Below are 23,565 nucleotides of genomic sequence, written 5' to 3' on the forward strand. Positions count from 1 at the left end.
TGATGCCTGAGTCATCAGAAGAGAGTAAACCTCATCAGTGATGTCTGGAGCTGATGCACTGTAGATTGCTGTGTCCAGTAAAACATGGTGGAGTCACAGGTACAATTCTGCAGTGTCCAGGAGCTGCAGAAAGGTAGGAAGATTCCATACTGTTAACCCAAAATATCCAAAGCATTTCAACAGACAGTGTTAAAAGTAGTAGTGATATATTAAATTCCTAGACTGAGTCTCAAATTCCAGAACATGTTACACATAAAATCGATCTCAATTCATGTTAACCATGTTCTTAAGTTCTCCGTGGCCATGTATGGTTTAGGTAAAAGGGCAGTGGTGGTGCATGTCTTTAATCCCAACACTTGGGAGGCAGAGGCAGGCGGATTTCCAAATTCTAGGCCAGCCTGGTCTACAGAGTGAGTTCCAGAACAGCCAGGGCTATACAGAGAAACCCTGCCTTGAAAAACCAAGGGGGAAAAAATACTAAAGCCCTAAGTGTAGAGAGAAGCTACCAGTCCTGTAGTTTAATTCCTCAAGGATTTGATGGAAGGGCTTGGCTTTAAAAAAAACAAAAACAAAACTGGAACTTGCTATGTAGACCAGACTAGCCTCTAAATCACAGAGATCCACCTGCCTCTACTTCCTGAGTGCTAGGATTGAAGGCATGTCCCACCATGCTGGTCTGGAAAGGCTTTTATTGTAGTTGTTTTCCATTGTCAACATTTGCTGTGATGTTTGAAGACTGTTAATCAGGATAGTGCAGTAATAAGTACACACATATTTGGGGGAAGACTCTCATGTCCTAGCAATGTGATCTTGGGTGAATTACTTCATTTCCTTGTCTCAATTTCCTGATATATATAGTGGACACCATAGCACTAGCCTTGTAGGGGTTAGGGAGGATTATCGGAACTGCTACAGTGTAAAGAACCCACAAGATCTGGCACACAACAGTACTAAGGTATCCTCCAAAACGCTTAAGTTCATTTCAGACATTTTTGCTTTGAGATTGCTTTGGATAAGGGCTTACCAAACAAGTTTTCACAGGTGAAGAAAATGTTACATTATCCTCTTATAAGGATTCTTTTTAATTGGTGTCTTTGGATAACTAATTTTCTTGTTTGCTACAACATTTGAGTCTACCCAACAACTATAGGAATAGTATAATTAATGATTAAATGATTTAGGATTCTAATTAAAAAATTGAAGGGATGATTTAATCAACATTTTAATTGCCAGTACTGTTATAATTAAGCTACTCTTTCTCTCTGAAATGCTTTATTAGCCCTACTGTGTCTGGGAAGACTTTCTAGTTCTCATTTTTCTGATTTTTTTCTAATTAGTATATCTTAATACAATGAATTATTTTGAGTTTTACTTTCTATTCTTTTTAAATGAAATACGAGAGAATAGCAAAAATAAAATCAGCGCGTAAAAAGATGACCATTTAGCAGGTCCCAGGAGAGGAGGCCCGGAGTTGTTTTGCAGAGTGAGCCAGGCAGGGTGGATGCCCATGTCATGGTGTGGCTGACTGTCCGGTCGGTGGATCCAGGCTGCTGTGCCTAACAAGGCCGTCTTGACAGACTCCTGGCCGCCTGCTCTGCTCTGCTCTGCTCCTGGCAGCTGGAGCCCTGCCTGTCCAGTCCTGTTCCTGTCCACAGTGGCTCCTTTCCTGCCCCGCCTACTTGTCGCTTCCTTTGGGAAGTCTCTTCTGATCCTGGAGTCTGGGCTCCTCCCCATGGGATCTCATGGCTCTTGGCAGCTCCACATCGTAGTTCTCTGTTCTCTTAGGTCTCAGGCCCAGTGAGGAAGTAAGGCTTGGGCCAGTCTTTCTGACCTTGTATGTCCAGAGTCTGGCTCAGGGCCAGGTTGGACTCAATAACATTTTCCTAAGTGAATAGAGAGCGATCCTGCAAATGTACCCAATTAATGTTATATACAAAGTAGCAGTTTGATTTGTGTGAGTATTGATGTTTCCTGCCTATTGTACTATAAGCTTTGCCATGAAGTGGCAAGAAATTTGGTAGCCTAATCTTAATATTTGTATATGGATATTTACCTGTATAATTGAATATACTCCAAATATTTCTGTTAATAGAGAAAAGCCTATGGTCCAGTTGGTTCCTGTCCTTTTGAAGAATTTCTAGGAATAGATACCTGACCCTGTATGACTTGGAGGGGAGACTTTTAAAAATGACAGTAGGGGCTGGAGAGATGGTTCAGTGATTAACTCCATTTCCTGGAGAGCTAATGCCTTCTTTTAGGCACTGGGAAGGTACTTGATGCTCAGGCAAAACATATACAGACTATGTATATATGTATGCATGTGTGTGTGTGTCTGTCTGTATGTATGTGTGTAGTATATATTAAATATATATTAAAAGTAGTGGTAGCAGCTGAGTATAGTACCCGCATCTTTACTCAGGAGACAGAAAAAGGGTCTTTGTGAGTTTAAGGTTACCTTAGTCTATAAAAAAATAAAAATAACCCTTGGTAATGGGCAAAGAAACACCTTGTTGATGCTGGTATTCTTTATTTTTTTATTTTTTATTTTTTTAAGATTTACTTATTTATTTCATGTATGTGAGTACACTGTCACTTTCTTCAGACACACCAGAAGAGGGCGTCAAATGCCATTACAAATAGTTGTGAGCCACCATGTGGTTGCTGGGAACTGAACTCAGGACCCCTGGAAGAGCAGTCAGTGCTCCTAACTGCTGAGCCATCTCTCCAGCCCAGTACTGGTGTTCTTCTATTAGTCAGGGGCAGCTCAGGCTGAGACCTCAGCATGGCCCCCGGCAGCAGGGCTGGCCCCTCCCAGCCTGAGTTGCCACTGTGGGCCATTTCGGAGTCCTTGGCTATGCAGTGGCAGGGGTCGGGGTCAAAGTCTGTAGCTCACATTACCACTAGAGAACTTGGGGATGTCTGGCTGGGACAGCCACGGGGGACCACACAAACACACAGGGGCTATGCATAACTAGCTCTACCCCTTACTAGACTAAGATCTCTGGAGAACTGTCTGCATCTCTCACCACTGGCAGCACTCAGGAGAGCAGGCCTTGCACCTCATCCAGATAACACAGAGCTGGCATGGTGTCAGCTGAGCAAGATCTGAGGGTATGACCCTGCCAGTTGTCTGCCATGGGGCAGCATGGGCACAGAGGCCATGCCCCTCCCCATGCCTCTTGCCACCTTTCCTCATGAACTCAGAAGAGCTAGCCCTGCCCCTTACCAGCTGCAGACTTGCCAGAGTGGGCCTTGAACCTTGCCTGGACTGCGCAGGAGCACTAACTGTGATGGTGCGGTACAGGAGAGCTGGCCCCTGCCAGTCTCTCTGGTGTGAGGTACCATGAGTATGATGCCCTCCTCCCCCACTCTGGCAGCAGGGAAAGCTATGCCTTCCCCTTCACTCTCTGTAGCATGCAGGACTCAGGCCCTGCACCTCACCTGGTCAACACAGTGGAGCTGGCCCTGATGGCAAAGGCATGGGTGAGCCAGGCCCGAGGGTGTGAGGGGTCCAGCCCCTTGCAGGCTACAGCACATGGGAGGAGGGTCCCACACCTGGACTGGGCAGCACAGTGGATCTTGATCGGGGGCGTAGGTGGGCATGAGAGCAGGAGAGTGAGCCTGGCACCCACCAGTGGCAGTGTTGGTGGCCTAGCCAGAGCAGTGCTGGATTGCTCGCCCTGGCGGTGCAGATGAGGGAAAACCGTCCTGCTGTCCTGCTTGGCTCTTACCCAGGCCCAGACCCAGAGCTCCGAGCTGGCCCACCCCAGAATCGGTATCATGTGGAATGGTTTGGAAGTGGGAAAGGGCCAGGCCTGCGATATAACGGATCCGCAGGATGCCCATGCCACAGGGCAGCAATGGGATGACCGGAGGGGTCCCAGTGAGGAGCCAGGGGTCTCGAGCCAGACCAGGGACTCATTGCAATGAGCACTTGCAAGTGAAGACGTGTGGACAGAGGGATAGGCTGTGGGACACACGGTGACACACAGCTTCCAGCTTCCATGGTGAGATCTGCTGTGCTTTGTTGTTGCTGCTGCTCTTGTCTATTTGTGTGTGTGTTACTTTGAGGGGAGGTGGCAAGGGCAAAGGGCAGATCTGAGGGCATGGGGAGATGAGCAGGACTGGGGTGCGTGATGTGAGACTCACAAAGAAGAAAAAGTTAAAAATATATATAAATAAAATTAAAAGTAGCAATAGCAGGGTGTGGTAGTGCATATCTTTAATCCCAGCACTTGAGAGGCAGGCAGTGCTGTGTGTGTTAGAAACCAGCCTGGTCTACAAATTGAGTTCTAGGACTGCCAGGGCTACACAAAGAAACCCTGTCTCAAGAAACCTGATAATTAGTAATAGTAATAATAATAATAACAACAACAATAAAAAAGTAGTAATAGTAGCTGTTCATGTTTTATTTTCAAATTATTTTTCAAAATATTTTTTCTTGTTGTGTTTTAGGGGTGATGTGAATATGGTATCCAAGGAGTCTAGAAGAGGGCATTGGATCCCCTGGAGTTGGAATTATAGGTGGTGGTGAGCTGCCCGACATGGGTGCTGGGAATTGAATGTAGCCGCAAGCTTTTCCACCCGCCTCTTTGTTCCCAGAAATAATAACTCTGAGACTTAATTATATATGAATAATGTTTAGGCCCTAAGCTTTGGCTTGCTCCCCAACTAGCTCGTAATTTATTTAACCCGCTTATTCTATTTTATGTCTTCCATGTGGCTAATTACCTCTCCTCAGGTTTATGCCACTGTCTCCTACAGAGTTTGGAGTGAATCTCCCATGCCTGACTCTTTCCCACAATTCTTCTCTTTGTCAGAATGCTCCTCCTGTTTCCTGCCTCAGCTCATTGCTATAGTATTTTTTAACTGACAAGTGATGCCTCCACACAGTTTGTAAGAGACTCTATGGTAGAACTCAGGTCTTCTGTAAGTACAGCGAACGCACTCACCTGCTGAGCCTTCTCTCCAGCTCCTCCTCATGGTCTTAATGTTAAGGGCAAAAGAAGTTACATCCCACAACCAAACTGAATTGAAAAGTAAAATTTTCTGTATTGCCAACTTTCTTTATGTGACAACTAATTATTAATATCAAGACATTGTTCCTGCCGGGCGGTGGTGGTGCCCTCCTTTAGTCCCAGCAGTTGGGAGGCAGAGGCGGGCCAGTTTCCAAGTTCCAGGACAGCCTGGCCTACATAGCAAGTTCTAGGACAGCCAAGACTACACAGATAAACCCTGTCATGGGGAAAAACAAAACAACCCCCACACACACACACACACCACAAGAATTTGCCTTTATTAGTTTGATGTAATTGGCCAATATTCAAAGATGGCTTGTGTTAGAGAATACCCACATCAAAATGGGACACTATACTGAGTCTGAAGGATGTGAACTGGGGGTTCTCACTTGGGGCCTCAAGCAGACATTTAGATATTCCAGGTGTCCCTGCTGTGGTCTGCCTGGGGTGATCTAAACTTACATGCATTTTGCTAGTGTTTAGAAAATGCCACAGAAGTTTATCAGCTTGGCCTTTGGTCTCAGTATACAGTGACGTGCGTACAGGTAGGACTGCTGAGATGACTGGTGGGTAGACTTCTGAAGCCCAGGAGGGGTTAAGGACAGAAGTGGAGCACAGTGGTGGGCCTTTAACCAGCACTCTGGAGCCAGCTTGGAGTTCGAGGCCAGTCTGGTCTACAGAGTGAGTTCCAGGAGAGCCTGGCTACACAGAGAGACCCTGTCTCAAAAAACAAAAACTAAAGTGTAAGAATGTGAGGCTCCTCTGAGGTGGGGGTGTCAGGGCAAGTTCCATTGTCCTGAGATCTAGGAAGGCCAAGAGACCCTGCTTTGCTCATGTGAAAGGCGGTTTGATGCTTCTTGTTGGATCCATATTTCCAGAAATACATTTGTGTGTCAACTATTTCAAAGGGCATTGAGAGAGGTGTGAGTGACCCAGTGGAGAAGATGAATATAATAACCCAAAAAATGGCACGCACCAAACACTTGTTTTATAGTATGCCCTCACAGTAGTTGGTGCTAAGACTTCCTTGATGTGTTTTCAGCCTGGTGGTAGAAACATGCAAAACACATTTGTAGGAGTGTTTGAGAACGCAGTCTTGAGTCAGGCAACTCTGGTTTCGAACCCAGCAGTGGCCAGTTACTAGCCTGTGACCTTTAGGCAAATTATATAACCTTCTAGAACGTGTTTCCTTATCTGTGAAATACAGTAATAGTGCCTGTCTCAATAAATTATGGTGTGGTCGTACCGAGAAAGAATACATAGCCTAAAACAAAGTACAGCTGTGTGTGCTCCCAGGGAGCATGCCTGAAGTGTATCATTAGCTAAACACTGAACACTCTGCTTACTGGGCCCTTGTTTAAAATAAAAAGAACATTTTAATGGTGCAGAAAAGGTAGGAGAAATTTATACTGGATGTGAAAAGTAAATCAAAAGAAACTTCATTTCCTCTGTTTGCCACTTTCAAAATATTATGTGTTGTCATTTACAAATTAATGTGTTTTTAATTATCAACTTATCATTTACATACTTATTTGTGTATCTGAAGATTGAACACAGGGTCTTATACATGAGAGGCAACTATTGTACCACTGAGCTAACCTCCAGCCTTTGTTTTCTCAGTATGTAGCGTACTTATCCATGTAGTTATCATGGATTTGGTGGCCTCAAATCCATGATAACTTACCCACCTCTTGAGTGTTGGGATTATAAGTATACACTGTCACAGCTGGCTATTTGAAAGGAAAAGAAAACTTTGACCTGAGGCAGAAACCTTCTGTTTAGACAGTGCTAGCAGTAGATCTGATTCCCAGGATTAGCGCCAGCACAGGTTGTTGCTGGAGATGGCAGCTGCGGCGGAAGACTCCTTGACGATACCTGGCCCTTGACAGCAGAAATGGGTGTTGGGGTGATGGTTTCCTAGGTCACTTGGCTCCCCCAGTGTAGGATCTTGGTTATCAAGTGGGGACTAGAGTCTGTGTACCTTAGTGAGGTAGGCCAGATGCCAGCCTGAGGTCCGCTGAGTGCCAAGCACACAGAACACCACCCTTCTTTCTTCCTCCATGCCTCCTAGCCCATTCTCTGGAGAACAACAGTGCCCATTTTTATCTTGGAGAGGTAGAATGGCCTACCAAGTTGTGCCTGCCTTAAAAGATCTTTATAGGGCCGGAGAGATGGCTCAGAACTTGGAGCAGTTGCTGTTCTTGCAGAGTGCCTGGTTCAGTTACTAGGACCAAACCAGTGACTCACAACCATCTGTGACTCCTGTGGATGCCCCCTACCCCCCTTTTAAAAAACCTCTGTAGCCACCAGTCATGCACAAAGTACAAACACATATGTACATGCAGGTAAAACATACACATAAAGATGTTTTAAAGATACTTGAGCCTAGGCGCACATGAACGTTGTCATATCAGAGGCTCTGTGAAGCCATGTCTAGATTTAGAGTCTGTTCCAGAGTGGCCAGGCACCAAGTCTTTCACGCCTGCATTCCCCTTTTAGAAGGGCTGATGTGATCTGCCTCATTTTCCAGCATGTCATTAGACCTTCTTCCCTTCACATTAAGGATGTCTGGGAGACGGGTTTTTGTTTTTTTTTTTTTTTCTCTTATATATGTGAGAGCACAGGCATACAGAGAGACTCATTTTCAGGGTGGTTAGCGCTCCACTGTGGAATTGGGGATTACACTCAAATTGTCAGGATTGTGTAGTGTACATTTATAACAGCCGAGCCATTCAACCAGCCCCACTTAAATTTTATTCTTACCAGTGACTTTAAGGGGCTGACAGGGGAATGTCCAACTAGTTGAGTGCCCAAAGTTATTGTTAGGCACAGAAATGTAAGGGGGTGGTTTGACAGAATGCCATGGGAGCGCATGGGGTTAGGATCTTGCTGTGCAGCCCAAGGTGGCCTTGAACTTTTTAAACAATTATTTTTATGTGTATGGGTATTTTGCCTTCATATATGTCTGTGCACCGCATGCATGCAATGACTATGGAGGCCAGAAGATACCAGGTCCTTCAGAACTGGAGTTACAGTTATGAACTGCCATGCAGGTGCTGGGAATCAAACCTAGGTTAGTGTCTGGCTGGCTGGCTGGCTGGCTCCTCCCTCCCTCCCCCCTTCCTCTCCCTCCGCCCCTCACCCTCTATTCTATTCTATTCTAGTCTATTCTAGTCTATTACATTTCGGTGGGCTCACTGTGCAGCCCTGGGTGCCCCAGAACTCTCAGAGACCTACCTGCCTCTGCCTCCCCAGTGCTGAGACTACAGGTGCATGCTGCCAGCCCATCTTAGCATGATGTTATATGTCAGGCTTTGTGCTAGACATTTCATAGACTTTCATAGAGTGAAGTAATTCAAGTCTCTAAATGTAGAAAGGAAACAGCTTGCTGTTCTGAGAATCAAGACGCCTAGATTACAGTCTTAGTTTCTTACTGAAAAGTTTGTTGATCTCTGGGCTTGATCACTAACTCAAATTACAAAAAAAAAAAAAAATAGTTTCTTCTTTTACACACAAAAACAGTTTTAAGACATTGAAGCATGTAGATACTATAGTCTCAGATTTGCTGCCTAAAATGTGTGCTTCTCTTTAACAGACGAGTCTGAATGGTACCTTTTGTTTTTGCATTGGAATATGGATCCTTATGAGAACATCCGGGTGCTGAGCCAGTCATAGCACAAGAGCTATTTTTGAAATCAAAAGAGACAGACACGATTGAGAAAGAGATACGACAAGGGAAGGTGGTCTTAGCTCACTCCTCTTCAGCATGGGCTTCAGCTACTCTCTCCAGGACTTCTCAGTGTTTATTGAACAGAGGAACAACTTGACCTTGGGGTGGTGAGAAAGGAAGGGCGTTTTTATGGTTGTAAGCCTTTCTGGCTTCTCTGGCCAGCCCTTTGGTGGGCTGAAGCAGTGCGTGCTGCCCTCACGTCCACGCCCTTCCCTCCTTGTGAAGCTCTGTGCTGCTGGTCAGAGCCTGGAAGCAGTTGCCCTCAGTGGAGCAAATGTAGCCTTTCTGAGCTGTCAGAGTTAGCTGTGGTGCCTGAGTAAAAAGGTTCTCTGACTTCTGTCTGTAGAGCGGTGATAATTAAATGTTAGCCATTCTATTTGTGTGTGTACACATGTGCATTTTCAGTGCTGCAGCATGTACGTGTAAGTCAAAGGACAGCCTGACAGCATCAGTCTGTCCTGCTGTCTGGGTCCTGGGGATGGAATTGGTATTTAGCAGCAAGCACCTTTACCTGCTGAGCAGCAAAGTAACCCAATGGGGAAATCACTTGCTACAGCTCCACAGAATTGTGCTCTCCTATGTGTATGTGCGCATGCATGCAAACACTGAAGTGCCACCTCACATGCATCACAAATAAAAACAATAATAGATAAATTTAATATTTTCTGGAAGGACACTGAATGGAAAACCAAACAGCATGGCTTTCAGCTAGGGCAAGAAAGGGACAGCTTTGGGGACCTTGATAGCAGGAATACTGAGGCCCTGTCTCTTCCTCTTTTCCTTAAATCCATATCTATACCAGTTAGCATGGTTGTCAGAGCATCCGTCAGTCTCTCCAGCTGCTTTCTCTTGCTGTATCCCTGACTCTCTGACTTGAATTCTTACAGTGGTTTATTGTTTAGGGGTTGTTGTATCTGTGCTTGTTGTGCATGAGTCTGTTGTCAACAAAGCAGCTGCAGTGAGCTGGGAAAGGTGCAGTGTGCTGGTCTTAGAGTCCTTCCTGGCTGCTCGTCAGGCTCTTAGGAAACCTGGTGTGTCTTACTGCTCATCTACTCTTCTAGTTTTCCGCTCCAGCGAAGGCGGACTCCTCAGGAGGCTCATCCTTGCCTGGCCTTCATTACACTGTCTTCTTTGCGTGTTCTTCTTTCAGACTGTCGTCAGGCTTACTCTGTTACCTCCTTCAGAGAAGCATTTCACTCTGGTGAGAGAACAGCCTTCTGTAGCCCAGACTGGCTTTCTCCTTCTCCTGAGCGTTGGGATTATAGGCACACGCTGCCATGCCTGGGCTCTGAGGCTCGCCTACCTTCTCTAAGACTGAAACCACTTCCTTGCCCATCTGTTCCACTTGCTGTAGGTTTTCCCATAGTGCATGCCACTGTCTGCTATACTGCATGTTTTACTGTATCTTTCCCTCGCCTTCACACAAGTGCGCAAGGGCCAGAGCTTTAATTTATCAGTGCAGTCCCCAGCACACAGTAGGCACTCATATTCATGGTAGAGAGAAAAGGATGTTTTTGGGTGACCAGTGACAAGAGGGAAGCATGGTCTCTGGGAGCCAGGTCCCAGAGCAGAGGGGCGGGCTGATGTGTTGTATCAGCTGACAGCATCGGCCTGCTGTGAGGACCAAGTGCATGTGTGTCTTACAGGCCTGGGGACACGTTTGTCCTCCTCCTTTGTGAAGAAGTCTGGCTGCTTGACCACTAACATCCAGCAGCCAGCCATTGATGATACAGCCACGCAGAGATGAAAGCTCACCTTAGCTGTATGGTTTATTAATTTGGAATACAGAAATTTCTTTTTAAAAGGAGTGGGGATAAAATTCTACAAGTGTACATGGATTTTTCTTGAACTTATAACAATCTCCTTACCTCTGCCTCTTGGTATCGGATTAAATGTGGTAGATGGTAGACAGCTTCAGAGACGTGAATTGTCTAAATTGGTTTTGAAGTGATCGTGATTCCATGGTTGTGTTGTTTTAGAAATCTTAATAGCTCACACCTTCATAAAGCAAACCCCAAGCGTTACGGCTTTCAAGAGCCAGTGTGCACCTCAAGACAGTTAATAGTCTCTTGTAAAACAAGGGAAGAGGTATTTGGGGTTTATATTTCTTTGGGAAATTGTGCTCTGATTATATTGTGGATGATATATAGACCAAATTCTATAAAAATTATTCTTCAAGGTTACTATTTTGGTAATTTTCTCTGGTGGTAGGCCTCTGTGCCTGCCGAGCATGCATTCTCCCTCTGAGGTGCGTCCTGAGCATAATTGTCTTTGTTCTAAGCCCTATTTTCCTACTAACAAAAGGATTAATAGTAAATCTTTGTGTTTACAGACATGACAGAATAGAATTTGTGTTACTGTAAGTTTATATTACCAGGAAGGAAGAAAAAGTACAAAGAAATAAATAGTATAATTAGTTGTTTGAGAAAAAGTCTAGCTGTGCAGCGCAGATTAGCCTCATCTCAGGGATCTCGTTGCCTTAGTCTCCTGATTCCTGGGATCACGAGCCTGTGATACAATGCCCTGTGACAATAGGTAAATCTGCTTCACTGAGAAAATTGATCGATAGATCGAATAATTGGCATAACTAGATATGTTTTACAAGCTTTATTGATATATAATAACATAGTTCTGGGCTTTAAAAAAAATCCACAGTTATGCTATCATTATGACTATTTAATTATTTGTATCTTCATCTTCCCAAAGAAGCCATGTTCTTATCAGCTGTCCCTTGCTGTTTCTCATCCCTGCAGCCCCTGGCAAGCCCTAGACTGCTTCCTATCTTCGCGAGTGGTTTGCCCCAGGCATTTCATATGAATGGAATTAGTCTTTTTGTTTGTTTTGGTTTTCGAGACAGGTTTCTCTGTGTAACCCTGGCTGTCGGAACTGGCTCTGTAGACCAGGCTGGCCTCGAACTCAGAAATCCACCTGACACCTAAGTGCTGGTATTAAAGGTGTATACCACTACCACCCAGCAAGTTTGTGATTTTTGTATCTGACTTTATTTGCTCTCTTTCCAAGGGTTGTTTGTGTCATAACAGTCACTTCATTTCTTTTTCCATCCAAGTAATAATCTAAGTTCAGAGTATATTACATATTTTTAAACCATTTATAAGTTTGGGCTGTTGGACTGGAGGAATGGCTCAGCAGTTAAGAGTGCTTGCTGTTCTTTAGGAAGATGATACCCATATCTGGTGGCTCACAACTGCCTTTAATTCCAGCTCCCTGGGCTCAGTCAGTCTCTCTCTTCTGGCCTCCATAGGCATGTACACACAGGTGGCAAACACAGAAATATAAGTATAATTTTAAAATTATCTTTGTAAGTTTGGACCCTTTCTATTTGTGGTTGTTGTAAATGATGGTGTGAGTTCAGGCTTATGTGTAATGTACATATGTAATTCTCTTTAGTATGTGAATGGTAGATACAAATACACATGGGGCAGGCTAGAGTAGAGTGATCGTGGGTTTGCTAGCAGGGAGCCCTGGGCCCCATCCACTGCACCACCAAAACCATCACAGGCTGGGCTTAGAGCACTGGCCTGTGGCCTGCGCCTCTCGAAATGGCAGGGCAGGAGGATCACTTTTGTCAGGAAGATGGAGACCATCCTGGGCCATAGAGAGACCTAGCCTTAGCATCAAGAAAACCACTTAAGAGTAAGTTCTCTATCAGTGTGTAGAAAGATGAATTCTTACTCTGAGAACTATTGGTATATACCTAATAGAAAATGTTGACAAACCAAGAACAGTTAATTAGAAAATGTATATGGTTTTGGTCAAATAGATTTTCTCTTCCATTGTTGTGGTTAATTGGGGAAATGCCGTGATTCTTTGTTCTTATTCCCACAGTATAGTGATTACATGGGAAAAAAAGCGCTCGGTTTGCAATTGATCATTTTGAATAAAACATTAGGTATAACCTGGCTAACTGAAATGTAAACAAATGATGAAAGATTATACAATCAAGAGATGATTTATTAAAACTTTCACTGATTTTTCTCTTTTCTTTTTTATTTTGAAGCACTGGGGAATTGGTTTGGAGAACTGGTTCAGAGTGCCTTAGCTTTGGAGTCAGGCAGAGTGACTTAAGTTCTCTCTCTAGTTTTGTGAGCTCCATGACCTGAACCCATTATTTAACCTCTCCAAGCCTCTTTTCCTAATCTGTAAACTGAAAAAGCAGTAGCTGTCATAGAGTAAGGAAGAAATTGAGAATGTGAAAAGCCCTATGCAGCCCTGTACTAAGGGGATGGGAGACTAGTGGTGGCAGTGACTTGCCTAGTGCAGTGACTCTTCCTTTAGCTTTATGCTAGCCATCTCTGTTGGATTTCATAAGACCATCCTAGCATTTTTGTCAAAATATTGGGTCATGGTCCACACTAAGAAACAGTTTATCAGGTGACTCAGTTCTTGTATACACCCCTGACCTGTAACTGATTCTCATTCATTAATTCTCATTCTCTCTCTCCCTCCTTTCCTCCCTGCCTCCCTCCCTGCCTCCCTCTTCCCCTTCCTCCCTCCCTCTTCCCCACCCTCTCTCTCATATAAATGTCTGCATGCACTCTTTCCAGGTGCAGGATACTACTGTTTTTTTTTTTTTTTAAGTTAAATACTATTTTACCTTACTTTTTAGGAATACAGAAAAATAGAACAGAAACAAAGTTTTCCTCTCCTGGTTTGTGCTCCTCCCCCTCAGACCTAGCCATATTAACTGTCACTGTGACCTGCCTGCCACAGTGGTGACCAGTGTTGATACGTTTTGTTGACTGCGGTCCTTGGCTTATATGCTGGGCTTCACTCTTGGAATACAGTTCTGTGGGTTGTGACAGATGTGTAATGTTCCACACTAATAGTGTCATTCAGAGTAGTTGTTGCCATGGAAGACCCTGCAGCCTGTTCTCCCATGCAGTCTGTGCAGCCCTGTAGCTGGTCCTGGCTCGAGTGTTTTGCTTTTCTAGAATCTTACAGAGTTGGAATGCTGCAGTGTGTATGATGCTGTTCAGACCAGTCTCACCCAGCAGCCTGACGGCACATAGCCTTTTACTACTGAATAGTATTCCACTGTCTGGATAGGCCACAGTTTGTTGACTTCTTCCTCTACTAATGGCATCTTGGTTGTTTCCAAATTCTTGGCAGTTCTGAGAACTGTTATAAGTGTTTGTGTGGAAATAAACATCTTATGGTGAAGGTGTTTTTGTGTTTGAGGAGAGGTTTTGAGACACTGTACCTAGACGGCTGTGGCATTTGACTGTGAAGTCCAGGCTAGTCTTGAACTTGTAGCACTCCTCGTACGCCATCAGCCTCCCATGTGCTGGACTGGAATCGCAGCTGTGACCCTGATTTGTGTAATAAACATTAGGACTGTCTTCAAGGTAGAATGGCAGCTGCGACCCTGATTTGTGTTATAAACATTAGGACTGTCTTTAAGGTGGCTGTGGCAGTGTCTGCTGCTTAGTTCCCTTTGCTGTGGCCAGAAAATGACAGTGACAACAGGCAGGACTGTGAGGGCCAGCTTCACTGATGGGTGACTGGTGATGATGAACACTTCATATGCACACATGGCATTTACACGTCAGCTTTGCGTACGTGTGTGTTCACGTCATTTGTGCCTCTGACAAAGTGTGTTTCCATACTGATGTTAAGAACTTTCTGTGTTTTAGGATACAAGTCCTTATATCTTCTCAGTCTAAGATGTGACTTTTAATTTTCTTTTTAAGTTTTTTGTTTTTTGGTTTTTGAGACAGGTTTCTCTATGCAGCCCTGGCTGTCAGCAATGTGCTCTGTAGACCAAGCTGTCCTGAAACTCAAGAGATCAGCCTGCCTTTGCACTACAATCCCAAGTGCTGTGATTAATATGCATTTTCAGGCCTAAGTATATATTTATTTTGGAATTTTTTCATCAGTCTATTAAGGCCAACTCTTCCTTTAAAACAATGGTCAATTTCCAATTATAATTATATCTTTTTAAAAAATTGACATGGGCCTCATGTAGCCTAGGCTAGATTCAAATTCTCTATTGAGTTGGGGCCAGCCTTGCACTCCTGATCCTTCTGCCCCAACTTCTTGAGTGCATCTCTGCTTCAAACCTCTTTAGAGTTTTCTCTGAATGTGGGATTGCTCCCCGTTGCCATACAGCGCCACCTTGTGGGAGGAGAGAGTGTGGCTAGAGGTATCCGGATGTTTAGGTATGAGGGAATCTGCTGAGAATCACGTTCTTATATTAGTCATGGCTTCCAACTTTCACAATAACACTTTTCTTCTGTCATGTGGACTAAGTCAGTGGATAAAGAGGTAAATATTCTCTTAGCGTTTTGTGAAGAAACCTTGAAAATAAAAGGGCAGACAAGTCATATAATTGGGGGATTTATGTAGTCCATGCTTTATTTACGCCTGGTGCTGATCCAGGTACTGACAGCACAGCTGAAGGCTTACCAGCATCTCTGTTCTCAGGGACAAGCGTTTGACCAGCCCCCTGAGCCAGCTTGGAGGCAATAGGCTGGTTGGGGAGCTCTGATAAGTGCTGCAAGAGGCTGCTACAGCTCTGGGGTGCTGAGTGCAGTGGTCCATACTGTCTCATACATCAGAGCAGGTGCATGTAGACAAAGCAATGTGTCATGACAAGAGTGCAGCAGAATCCAATTGCGCTGCTTTGCGAAGGTCCAGGCTGGGGCTCCAGCAGGAACAGTGATGATGTGCCTGGAGACTGGGGGTGTTTTTGTTTGTCTTCTTCTCTCTCCTAACATTTATTTACTTTATGCATATGAGTATTTGCCCTGCATGTATGTATACATGTGTACCATGTATGTGCAGGAGGCTTCAGAGACCAGTAGAGGGTATCAGATAATGCTGGAACTGGAGTTACAACCATGCCATATGGGTGCTAGGAATTCGACCTAGGTCCTCTGCAAGAGTAACAAATGTTCTTAACCACTGAGTCATCTCTCCAGCCTACATCTCTGATGTTTTAAGTTAGTACAAAGAGATCAACATGTCAGACCCAGAAGGAGCTTAGAGTCAGTCCTCTGGTGCACAGAAGAGCTAAGGGGTATAAGATGGCTGTCTGTGCCCACCTCGATGGACCCTTCCCATGGTTTCTGTGTCCTTACCAATTACCTACCCATGTATCATTGCTATCACACAGTTCCTTTTCTTTTCTTTTTAAAGATTTATTTTATATATGAGTACACTGTCACTTTCTTCACACACCCCAGAAGAGGGCATCATATCCCATTATGGATGGTTGTGAGACACCAGGTGGGTGTTGGGAATTGAACTTGGGACCTCTGGAAGAGCAGTCAGTGCACTTAACCGCTGAGCTATTTCTCCAGCTCCTGTAGTTCCTTTTCAATAGGAAATGAAGTAGGACAGATGTAAAGCTTCATCTGAGCTGAGTCAGAGCCATTGCCTTAAAAGAAACATTCCCAGCGTGCACCAAGCTCCTGCTGAGAATCGAGAACCAGTAATAAGGGAGAACCCTTGCCACTATCAGCAACAGCAAAGTCAGCGCACAGCGAGGAGGGCTTGAGCCTCACTCAAGGGTTTGTGCTACGTAAGGATTGATTGCCCTTTCTGAAAGTCTATAGAGTCCACTTTCTAAAAACAGCGGCTGAGGTACAGTTGTGTGCCATAACTTTTGCCTGTTTTAAGATCTCTATGAGTTTGAAGCCAATCTTGCCTACATAATGAAAGCCTGTCTCAAAAATAAGTAACTATGCCTATTTTAAATGAACAATTTAGTAATCTTCAGCAAATGTATAAAGCTGTAGAACCATGTGTGGGTTTTTATTTTTGTTTTGGGTATTTTGTTTGGTTTGGTTTTGGTTTTTTGGTTTCTGGCCTCTTCCACTTACATAATGTGGCCAGAATTCATCCGTGAATAGTCTGTTGTATGGTGGGCCACATTTTCTTTATTGCTAGTCAGTTAATAGACATTTGAGTTGTTTGTTCTTAGCTATTGGGAATGAACAAAGCCGCCATGAACAGTTCTATGGAGTGTTTCTCGCAGTGGATACTGAGACGCAGTGTTGCTGGGTCGCACAGTTAATCTGTGCTTGCTTCATATTGTAAGAGACCGCTGAGTCGCCATTCAGAATGGCCACCCCACTGTACACTTGCACCACGTGTAGTACCTGTCTTTTGATTATAGATATGATCCTATTTCTGTGTCTGTGCACATGTATATTCATGCGTATGTGTGTTCACATGCCTATGTATGTGTGTCCACATGCCTATGTATGTGTGTCAAGTATGTTTGTTTGGGGGTGCATATACTGTGTATATTCATGTGTTTGGATGCATGTGTGTGTGTCTGTGTGTGTGTGTCTGTGTGTGTGTCTCTGTAGGTCAGCCCAGAGGGTGTTCTTTGAGGTGCCATCCAAGTTTAAGGTTTTTTTTTTTTTTTTGTAGTTTGTTTGAAGCAGGATCTCCTGTGCAGTCCTGGCAGGCCTAGAACTCTTAGAAATGCTTTTGTCTCTGTCTCTGCGTGAGTGCTGGGACTGAAGGCATGTGTCACCATGCCTGCCCACCTTGGTACTGGGACTGAAGGGGTGTGCCAGCACACCTGTCACTTTGGTTTTAGAGACATAGTCTGTTGTTCATCCAGCAAGTTCCAGTGATCCAGAAGTTGTTGCCTCTGCGGTGCTGGGGTCGCAAGTGTGCTACCATGCCCTGATTAGTGCATGCGACTATTCGCCAGAGATCCTCTTGGCCTTGGTTTTTGATGTTGAGACAAGAGTTTGTCTGTATGACCCTGTCTGGCCTGAAATGTGCTGTCTAGACTGGGCTAACCTCAAACTCACAGAGACCCATATGCCTCTACCTCCAGATGTCTGAAATTAAAGATACCTGGTCACCCTTGTTTCTGAACTTCAATGAAAGATTAGTGAAAAAATTTGGTAATGCTTTCTGGGCAGAGGTTCTCAGCCTGTGGCCATGAACCCTTTGGGGGGGGGGTCACATCAGATATCCTGCATATCAGTATTTACATTATTCATAACAGTAAATGTTACAGTTATAAAGTAGCAACAATAATATTATGGTTGGAGGGTCACAACAGCTTGATGAACAAAATTAAGGGGGCCATAGCATTAGGAGGGTTGCGAACCACTGGAGTAAAGGGAATCCTTGGTTTCAATTGTACCCAAAGAATATTGTTTGTTTGTTTGTTTTTAATTATTTCCAGTATTACATCTTAAGATTTTAAAGTGACCAAATCTTTTTTTATGGTAAAAAGAATATAGGTCAGATAATCTTTACTTTTTCAAATGTATTATTATGTACTTTGGTAGTTAAGGCCATTTGTTTCTCTTTCGCTATGATGTTTTAGTTTATTTCTGGGGGTCAATTTTTTTAATGAATTGGATTTTTTGTTAGTAATTGTAGGGGTTCTTTATAGATTCAGATCAACCACTTATTTGTAATGTGAGTTGCAGGTATTTTTCCAGTTTGTCTTTGTTTTATAAAATTCTTATTTTAATGTGCTTGAATAATCATTCTTATTATGATTTTGGGTTTTTAATTATTAGTTAGAAAAGGCCTTTATAAAAAAGTAAAAAAAAAAAAAAAACAAAAAGCAAAACAAAAAACAAAAAAAGGCCTTTATAACTACATAGTTATAAAACATATTTGCTTAGTTCTAGAATTTTTATCTAGTCTAGAATTTTTATGGTTTTATGAGTTATGTCTATGGCAGGGCTACAGAGATGACTTAGTGTTGAGAATACTCACAGACGACCTGGTTTGAGTCCACACACTAGGATGGTACATCATAGACCCGTAACAGGGACACCTCTGTTGACCTCTGCAGGCACATACATGCATGCAGAGAAATACTGATTTAAAAGTAAAATAAAACATTTGATCTGAAAGCAAACTTTTGCCAGTGCATGAGATAGAGAGTGAGCCCAGTTTTTTGTTTCTAGATGAGAAACATCCTTTTACAATACAACCTTTTTTCCTACTTGGTTTTGAAGCATTGTATCATTTTTTTTCCTTTTAAATTGATCTGATTATGAGATGTCAGCTTGTCCCATTTATATCTTTGCATTGTGTATTTTCTATTTATTTAATTAACTTGTATTGGGGGAGGTGCTGGTGTAGGTGTGTGTGTCCAGGGGTGCAGATATGGAGGGAGGTCAGAGGACCGTTCTGGAGAGTCAGTTCTTTGACCATGTGGTCCCGCACAAACTCAGGACGCTGGGCTTGGCAGCAAGTGCCTTCACTACTGAGCCATCTCTCCAGCCTACAGTGTGTTTGTTAACATAAAGTTCAAAACAGAAGGCTCTTTATATGAGGAATCTAAATCGTGGTCTTAATCTTTTCTCTCACAGATGATATTAACCGTGTTCTTGAGCAACAATGAACAGATTTTAACAGAAGTTCCTATTACACCAGAAACCACCTGTCGAGATGTTGTAGAATTCTGCAAGGAACCTGGAGAGGGCGGTTGCCACCTGGCCGAAGTGTGGAGAGGAAGTGGTATGTCCGGCTTTCTGTGCTCAGGTGGAAGCAGTGCTATGACTCCCAGTTGTCTATGATAGGATTCTGTGACAAGTGACTAGTGGGATGTCTCAGTGGTGTGTGTGGGCTCGTGTGCTACAGTGTGCTTGGGAGGACAAAGGACAACTTCCAGGAGTGAGTGCTATCCTTCTATAACATGGATTCTGTGGATCAAACTCAAATCAGGCTTGGTGGCAAGCACTGTTACCAGCTGAGCCTTCTTGGCGGCCCACCAGTAACTGTTTTTAATGGTTTTGTTTTTGGTGTGTGTTATGGTGTGTTTTATGGTGCTGAGGATGGAACACAGGACCTTACAAAGGCTCAGTACACGCTCTCCCAATGAGCTGTACACCTCAGCTTCTGTTCAGAACTTGTTTCTGTTGTAATAACATCAGGAAGACAGCATGTGGTGTGAGTAATAAGTCCCCCACAAACAGTATTAAACTGAGACTAGTAAAATCCTGGCTTTTATATTGAAAGACTTGTTAGCAGTCATGCAAAGAAAATTCTCAAAGCTAATATGATTGCATGGAATTCTGCAAAATGTACATCCAAAAGAAGAAACATGAACTGGGTGTGTTAGTTCATGCCTGTCTCCTGTAAGTCTAGCACTCAAGGTGAAGGCAGGAGGATCAGGAGTTCAGGTCTCCCTCTTCTACATAGTGAGTTTGAGGCCAGCCTAGGCTACATGAGACCTCATCTTGAAAAGATAAAGTAAGAACTAAAGAAAGTAAAGAAGTGGTTGAACTTAGAAAGGAGGCGGCATCAGACCAACGCACACAAGGACCTGGTCCTGCAGAGACGCTCGAAAGCGGTGTGCGGATGTTAAATAGGAGCCTCTTTATGAACGCGATGCTCAGGGAAAGTGTGCCTGGTTACTGAGGTGTGAGTGAGTGCACACTGGATGCCGAGACAGCCATCGGCCATGTGTGCGTGAGGTGACGGGAAAGATGGATGTCCAAGGAAGTGCTCAACCAACCCGCAGACATGCGTCATTTTTAAATACGTTTTATTTTTTGAAAGTTTCATATTTTTAAAATAATTATTTTGTAGTTGTGTGTGCGTGTCTGTCCACGTGTGTGAAGGTGCACATGAATGCAGGTGGCCACAGAGATCAGAGGTGTGAAATTCCTCTGTAGGATTGTGAGCTGTGGTTAGGCGTGCTGAGCGTTAGCTCGGTTCTTCTGGGGGGGGGGGGCAGTGTATGCTCTCAGCACTGAGCCATCTCTGCAGCCCCCAGGACTCAGTGTTTAAGAAGGCCAGTGCAAACAGTTAAGCCTGTCTGTGGACCTGTGTATATAAACACACTGCTGTAGAAACCATAACTGTGGTTTGGAATTTACTGGTTCATTGTTCAGTTTGTCCTTGTTCTCTGATGTGTTTAACAGCGGGTTGGACTTGGGATGAGTGCACACGGACTTCCTGTCATCCAGGGCAGGACCGCAGCTGTCCCCACTCTGGACATTAGTGGAACAAGTAAAGCCAAGCTTGCCTGGCGTAGATGACAAATGGCTCAAAGAAATAAGTCGTCATGTGCGTTGTGTTGGAGCTCAATGGAACACTTAGTGTAAAATGAGCAGTGTGGGCAGAGCGAAGGCCCGGGGCAGCACCCACTTTCCCTGCAGAGGACACAGGTGTGGGTCCCAGAACTTCATGGTGGCACACAATCTCTGTACGGCTACACCGGTCCAGCATTCCCTTTTGGCCTCCAAGGCCACTAGGTACACGAACAATAGTGCACATACACACGTGCCAGCGACGTGCTGGCAAAGACACATACACATAAAATAAGTATTTAAAAAAGAAAATAAATAAAACCAAACAAATTTAGAGAAAAACTAAAGCCTAGAATGGTGTCTGCACATCAGTAATCCAGCACTTCCAAGGCTGAAGCAGGAGGATCACGGGGTCAAAGGACCTGACGTGCAGGGTGACACACCAAAAATAGGATGGAGATAGGAAGAAATAATAAGAGCAGTGCCAATGGGATGAAAGGTGTGTGGCACCCCTCCCAGTAGGAGAGGCTGTCCTGATGTGCACAAAGCTACTAATCCCGAGATTCCCAGAAAATGCCCACAGAGGAATGCGACCTTTCCCACCTTTCCCAGGGTCATGGGTGTACACTGACTCGTTACCATTGTAACATGAAGTACATGACACCCCTTCCCCGTGTCGGCCCCTTCACGGCAGATGCTACTATGCTCCTCGTAGCTGACCAGGAGCTTCAGCGAGATGCTGAAATTTTCCATCTTTCACACCTTCAAAGAACAAATCATCTCTTTGGATATAAGCAAAGTTAGTTAGGAAATAAGATGGCCACTTAATTCATTTATGAGACGAGTGTAAATCCTGAACCAAAATTGAGCAAGAAAAGTGTAGGCTAATCTTAGCTTGTGTGTTTTGAGGCAGGGTCTCATACAGTCCAGATAGGATTCAAACTCCTGTGTCACAGAGTGATGTACAACTTCTAATCCTCTTCCCTTCCCTTAGTGCTGGGACGTGGTGCTGCCTGTGCAGGGTAGGCCAGACCCGGGGCTTCCCACAGGCTAGGCAAGCATTCTTCCAGCTGAGCTACAGCTCTAGCCCCATTATTTTAAACATAGATGAAAAAATCCTAAATAAATATCAGCTAATCCACTTCAACACCAAGTTGAAAGCTGTGCAACATTGTAAAAGTCTGTTTATAGAGGCAAATGCTCTTGGTCTTGGCGTTCTTAATTACCAGCTGAGTACAGTGGGCTCCTCCCTAGTTAGTCAGTGGCCCCTCAGAGCCGGAAGTGAAGCTCCCACTTGTTACATTTGCCTCTGCTGTAGAAGCACACACCTGCTAGGACCAGAGGAAAGAGAAGTGCTCTCCTTAGTGTTCTGCCCAAACATGTGACCTGTTAGAACACCAGACAAACTCAAATTAGGATCATCCTGCAGAACAAGGGTTGAGGAAGGGCTGAGGCCAGGGAGTTCACAGTTAATATGCTTTCATGGAGAGACTGTACAGAGAGAAAGCGCTAGTGAGAAGCCGCTGAGATCCAAAGAAAGCCAGGAACCTAACCGAGGTCTGCCCGTGTGAACTGCTTGGTTTTCACAACTCACATTAGGGAGACTCAGATAAAGGTATGTAGTACTGTCTTGGAAATTATTCGACTAATGTAAAATAAAAATATTTTATGAGACAGTGTCTCACTAGGTAGCCCAGGCTGGCCCAGGACCTCCTATCCTTAAAGCTGGCTTCAAACTTGCCATCTTCTGACCTCTGCCTCCCAAGTGATGGGATTGCAGACATGGCATGTGAGAGTCTACAATTGTTAATATTTCAGAATAAAACATGTTTGAGAGATATGATATGCAAACTTGGGAGATTGCTCAGTAGCTAAGAATGCTTGCTGCTTTTGCAGAGGACCAGTGTTCGGTTCCTGGCACCCATGTTAGGTTGCTGACAACTTCCTTTTAACTCCAGCTCTTCAGGATCCTGTGCCCTCTGCCGGCCTCATGGGTACCTGATACCCTGCCATACCTACTCAGACACAGACACATAAACAGAATCCAGAGAAGAAAAGACCATACGTGTGTGAGACAGAGAGTGTAGGTTCTGTAGTGTGAGCTCACAGTCAAACCAAAGGGGGTTGAGGGGCCGATTGCAGTGCTTTCAGGGCCTGGGTGGTGGGCCTCTGGAAGCCTCCCTGAGGAACCAAAGCTAGTAAGAGCAAAGACACACAGGCAAGACCACTGTTCCCTCCTGGATGCCAGGCATTGTGTGTGTGTGTGTGTGTGTGTGCGCGCGTAAGAGACGGCAAGGGTGGGGGAGAGCACTGCACAAGCTTGCTTTGACTGGTGTCCCTGTCTTTGTCGCTGGAGTGAACTGTAGTCTTTCTCTAGAGCGTCCCATCCCCTATGACCACATGATGTATGAGCACCTGCAGAAGTGGGGGCCTCGCAGAGAAGAAGTAAAATTTTTTCTTCGTCACGAGGAGTCTCCAACGGAGAGCAGTGAACAAGGTAGGTAAATGCTTTCTTCCTTATTCACCTGTTAACTTTGTCATACTAGTTAACTTTAGAAAACATTAGTCACACACTTCTTCCTGTACGCAAAATGATAGAGAGAGAGTGTGTTCATGGTCGCTCCACCTCTGCTGTTGCAGACTTGAGTATGTCACAGTGTAGGCACCAGCTCTTGCTTCCTCACAGGACGTTGTGTTGGTAAGATGATGTTCTCAAAACGATGATGTGTAAACATGCACTGTGTGAAGGTATTTTTTTTTAAATTTTTTCAAGACAGGGTTTCTCTGTATAGCCCTGGCTGTCCTGGAACTCACTCTATAGACCAGGCTG

The 23,565-nt window shown here is 44.4% G+C and overlaps 1 protein-coding gene across 1 annotated transcript in view; it reads left to right on the forward strand.

The window, feature by feature from the left end:
* Positions 1–23,565, forward strand: part of Ppp1r13b (protein phosphatase 1 regulatory subunit 13B) — a 73,309-nt gene that overhangs the window by 12,143 nt on the left and 37,601 nt on the right. Inside the window, exons 2-3 of the mRNA XM_052184935.1 lie at positions 19,071–19,218; positions 23,113–23,232. Coding sequence (XP_052040895.1) covers positions 19,071–19,218; positions 23,113–23,232 — 268 coding nt within the window. The remainder of the gene's footprint in view (positions 1–19,070; positions 19,219–23,112; positions 23,233–23,565) is intronic.

Source organism: Apodemus sylvaticus, chromosome 6 (assembly GCF_947179515.1).
Source record: "Apodemus sylvaticus chromosome 6, mApoSyl1.1, whole genome shotgun sequence".
NCBI classification, from domain to species: Eukaryota; Metazoa; Chordata; class Mammalia; order Rodentia; family Muridae; genus Apodemus; species Apodemus sylvaticus.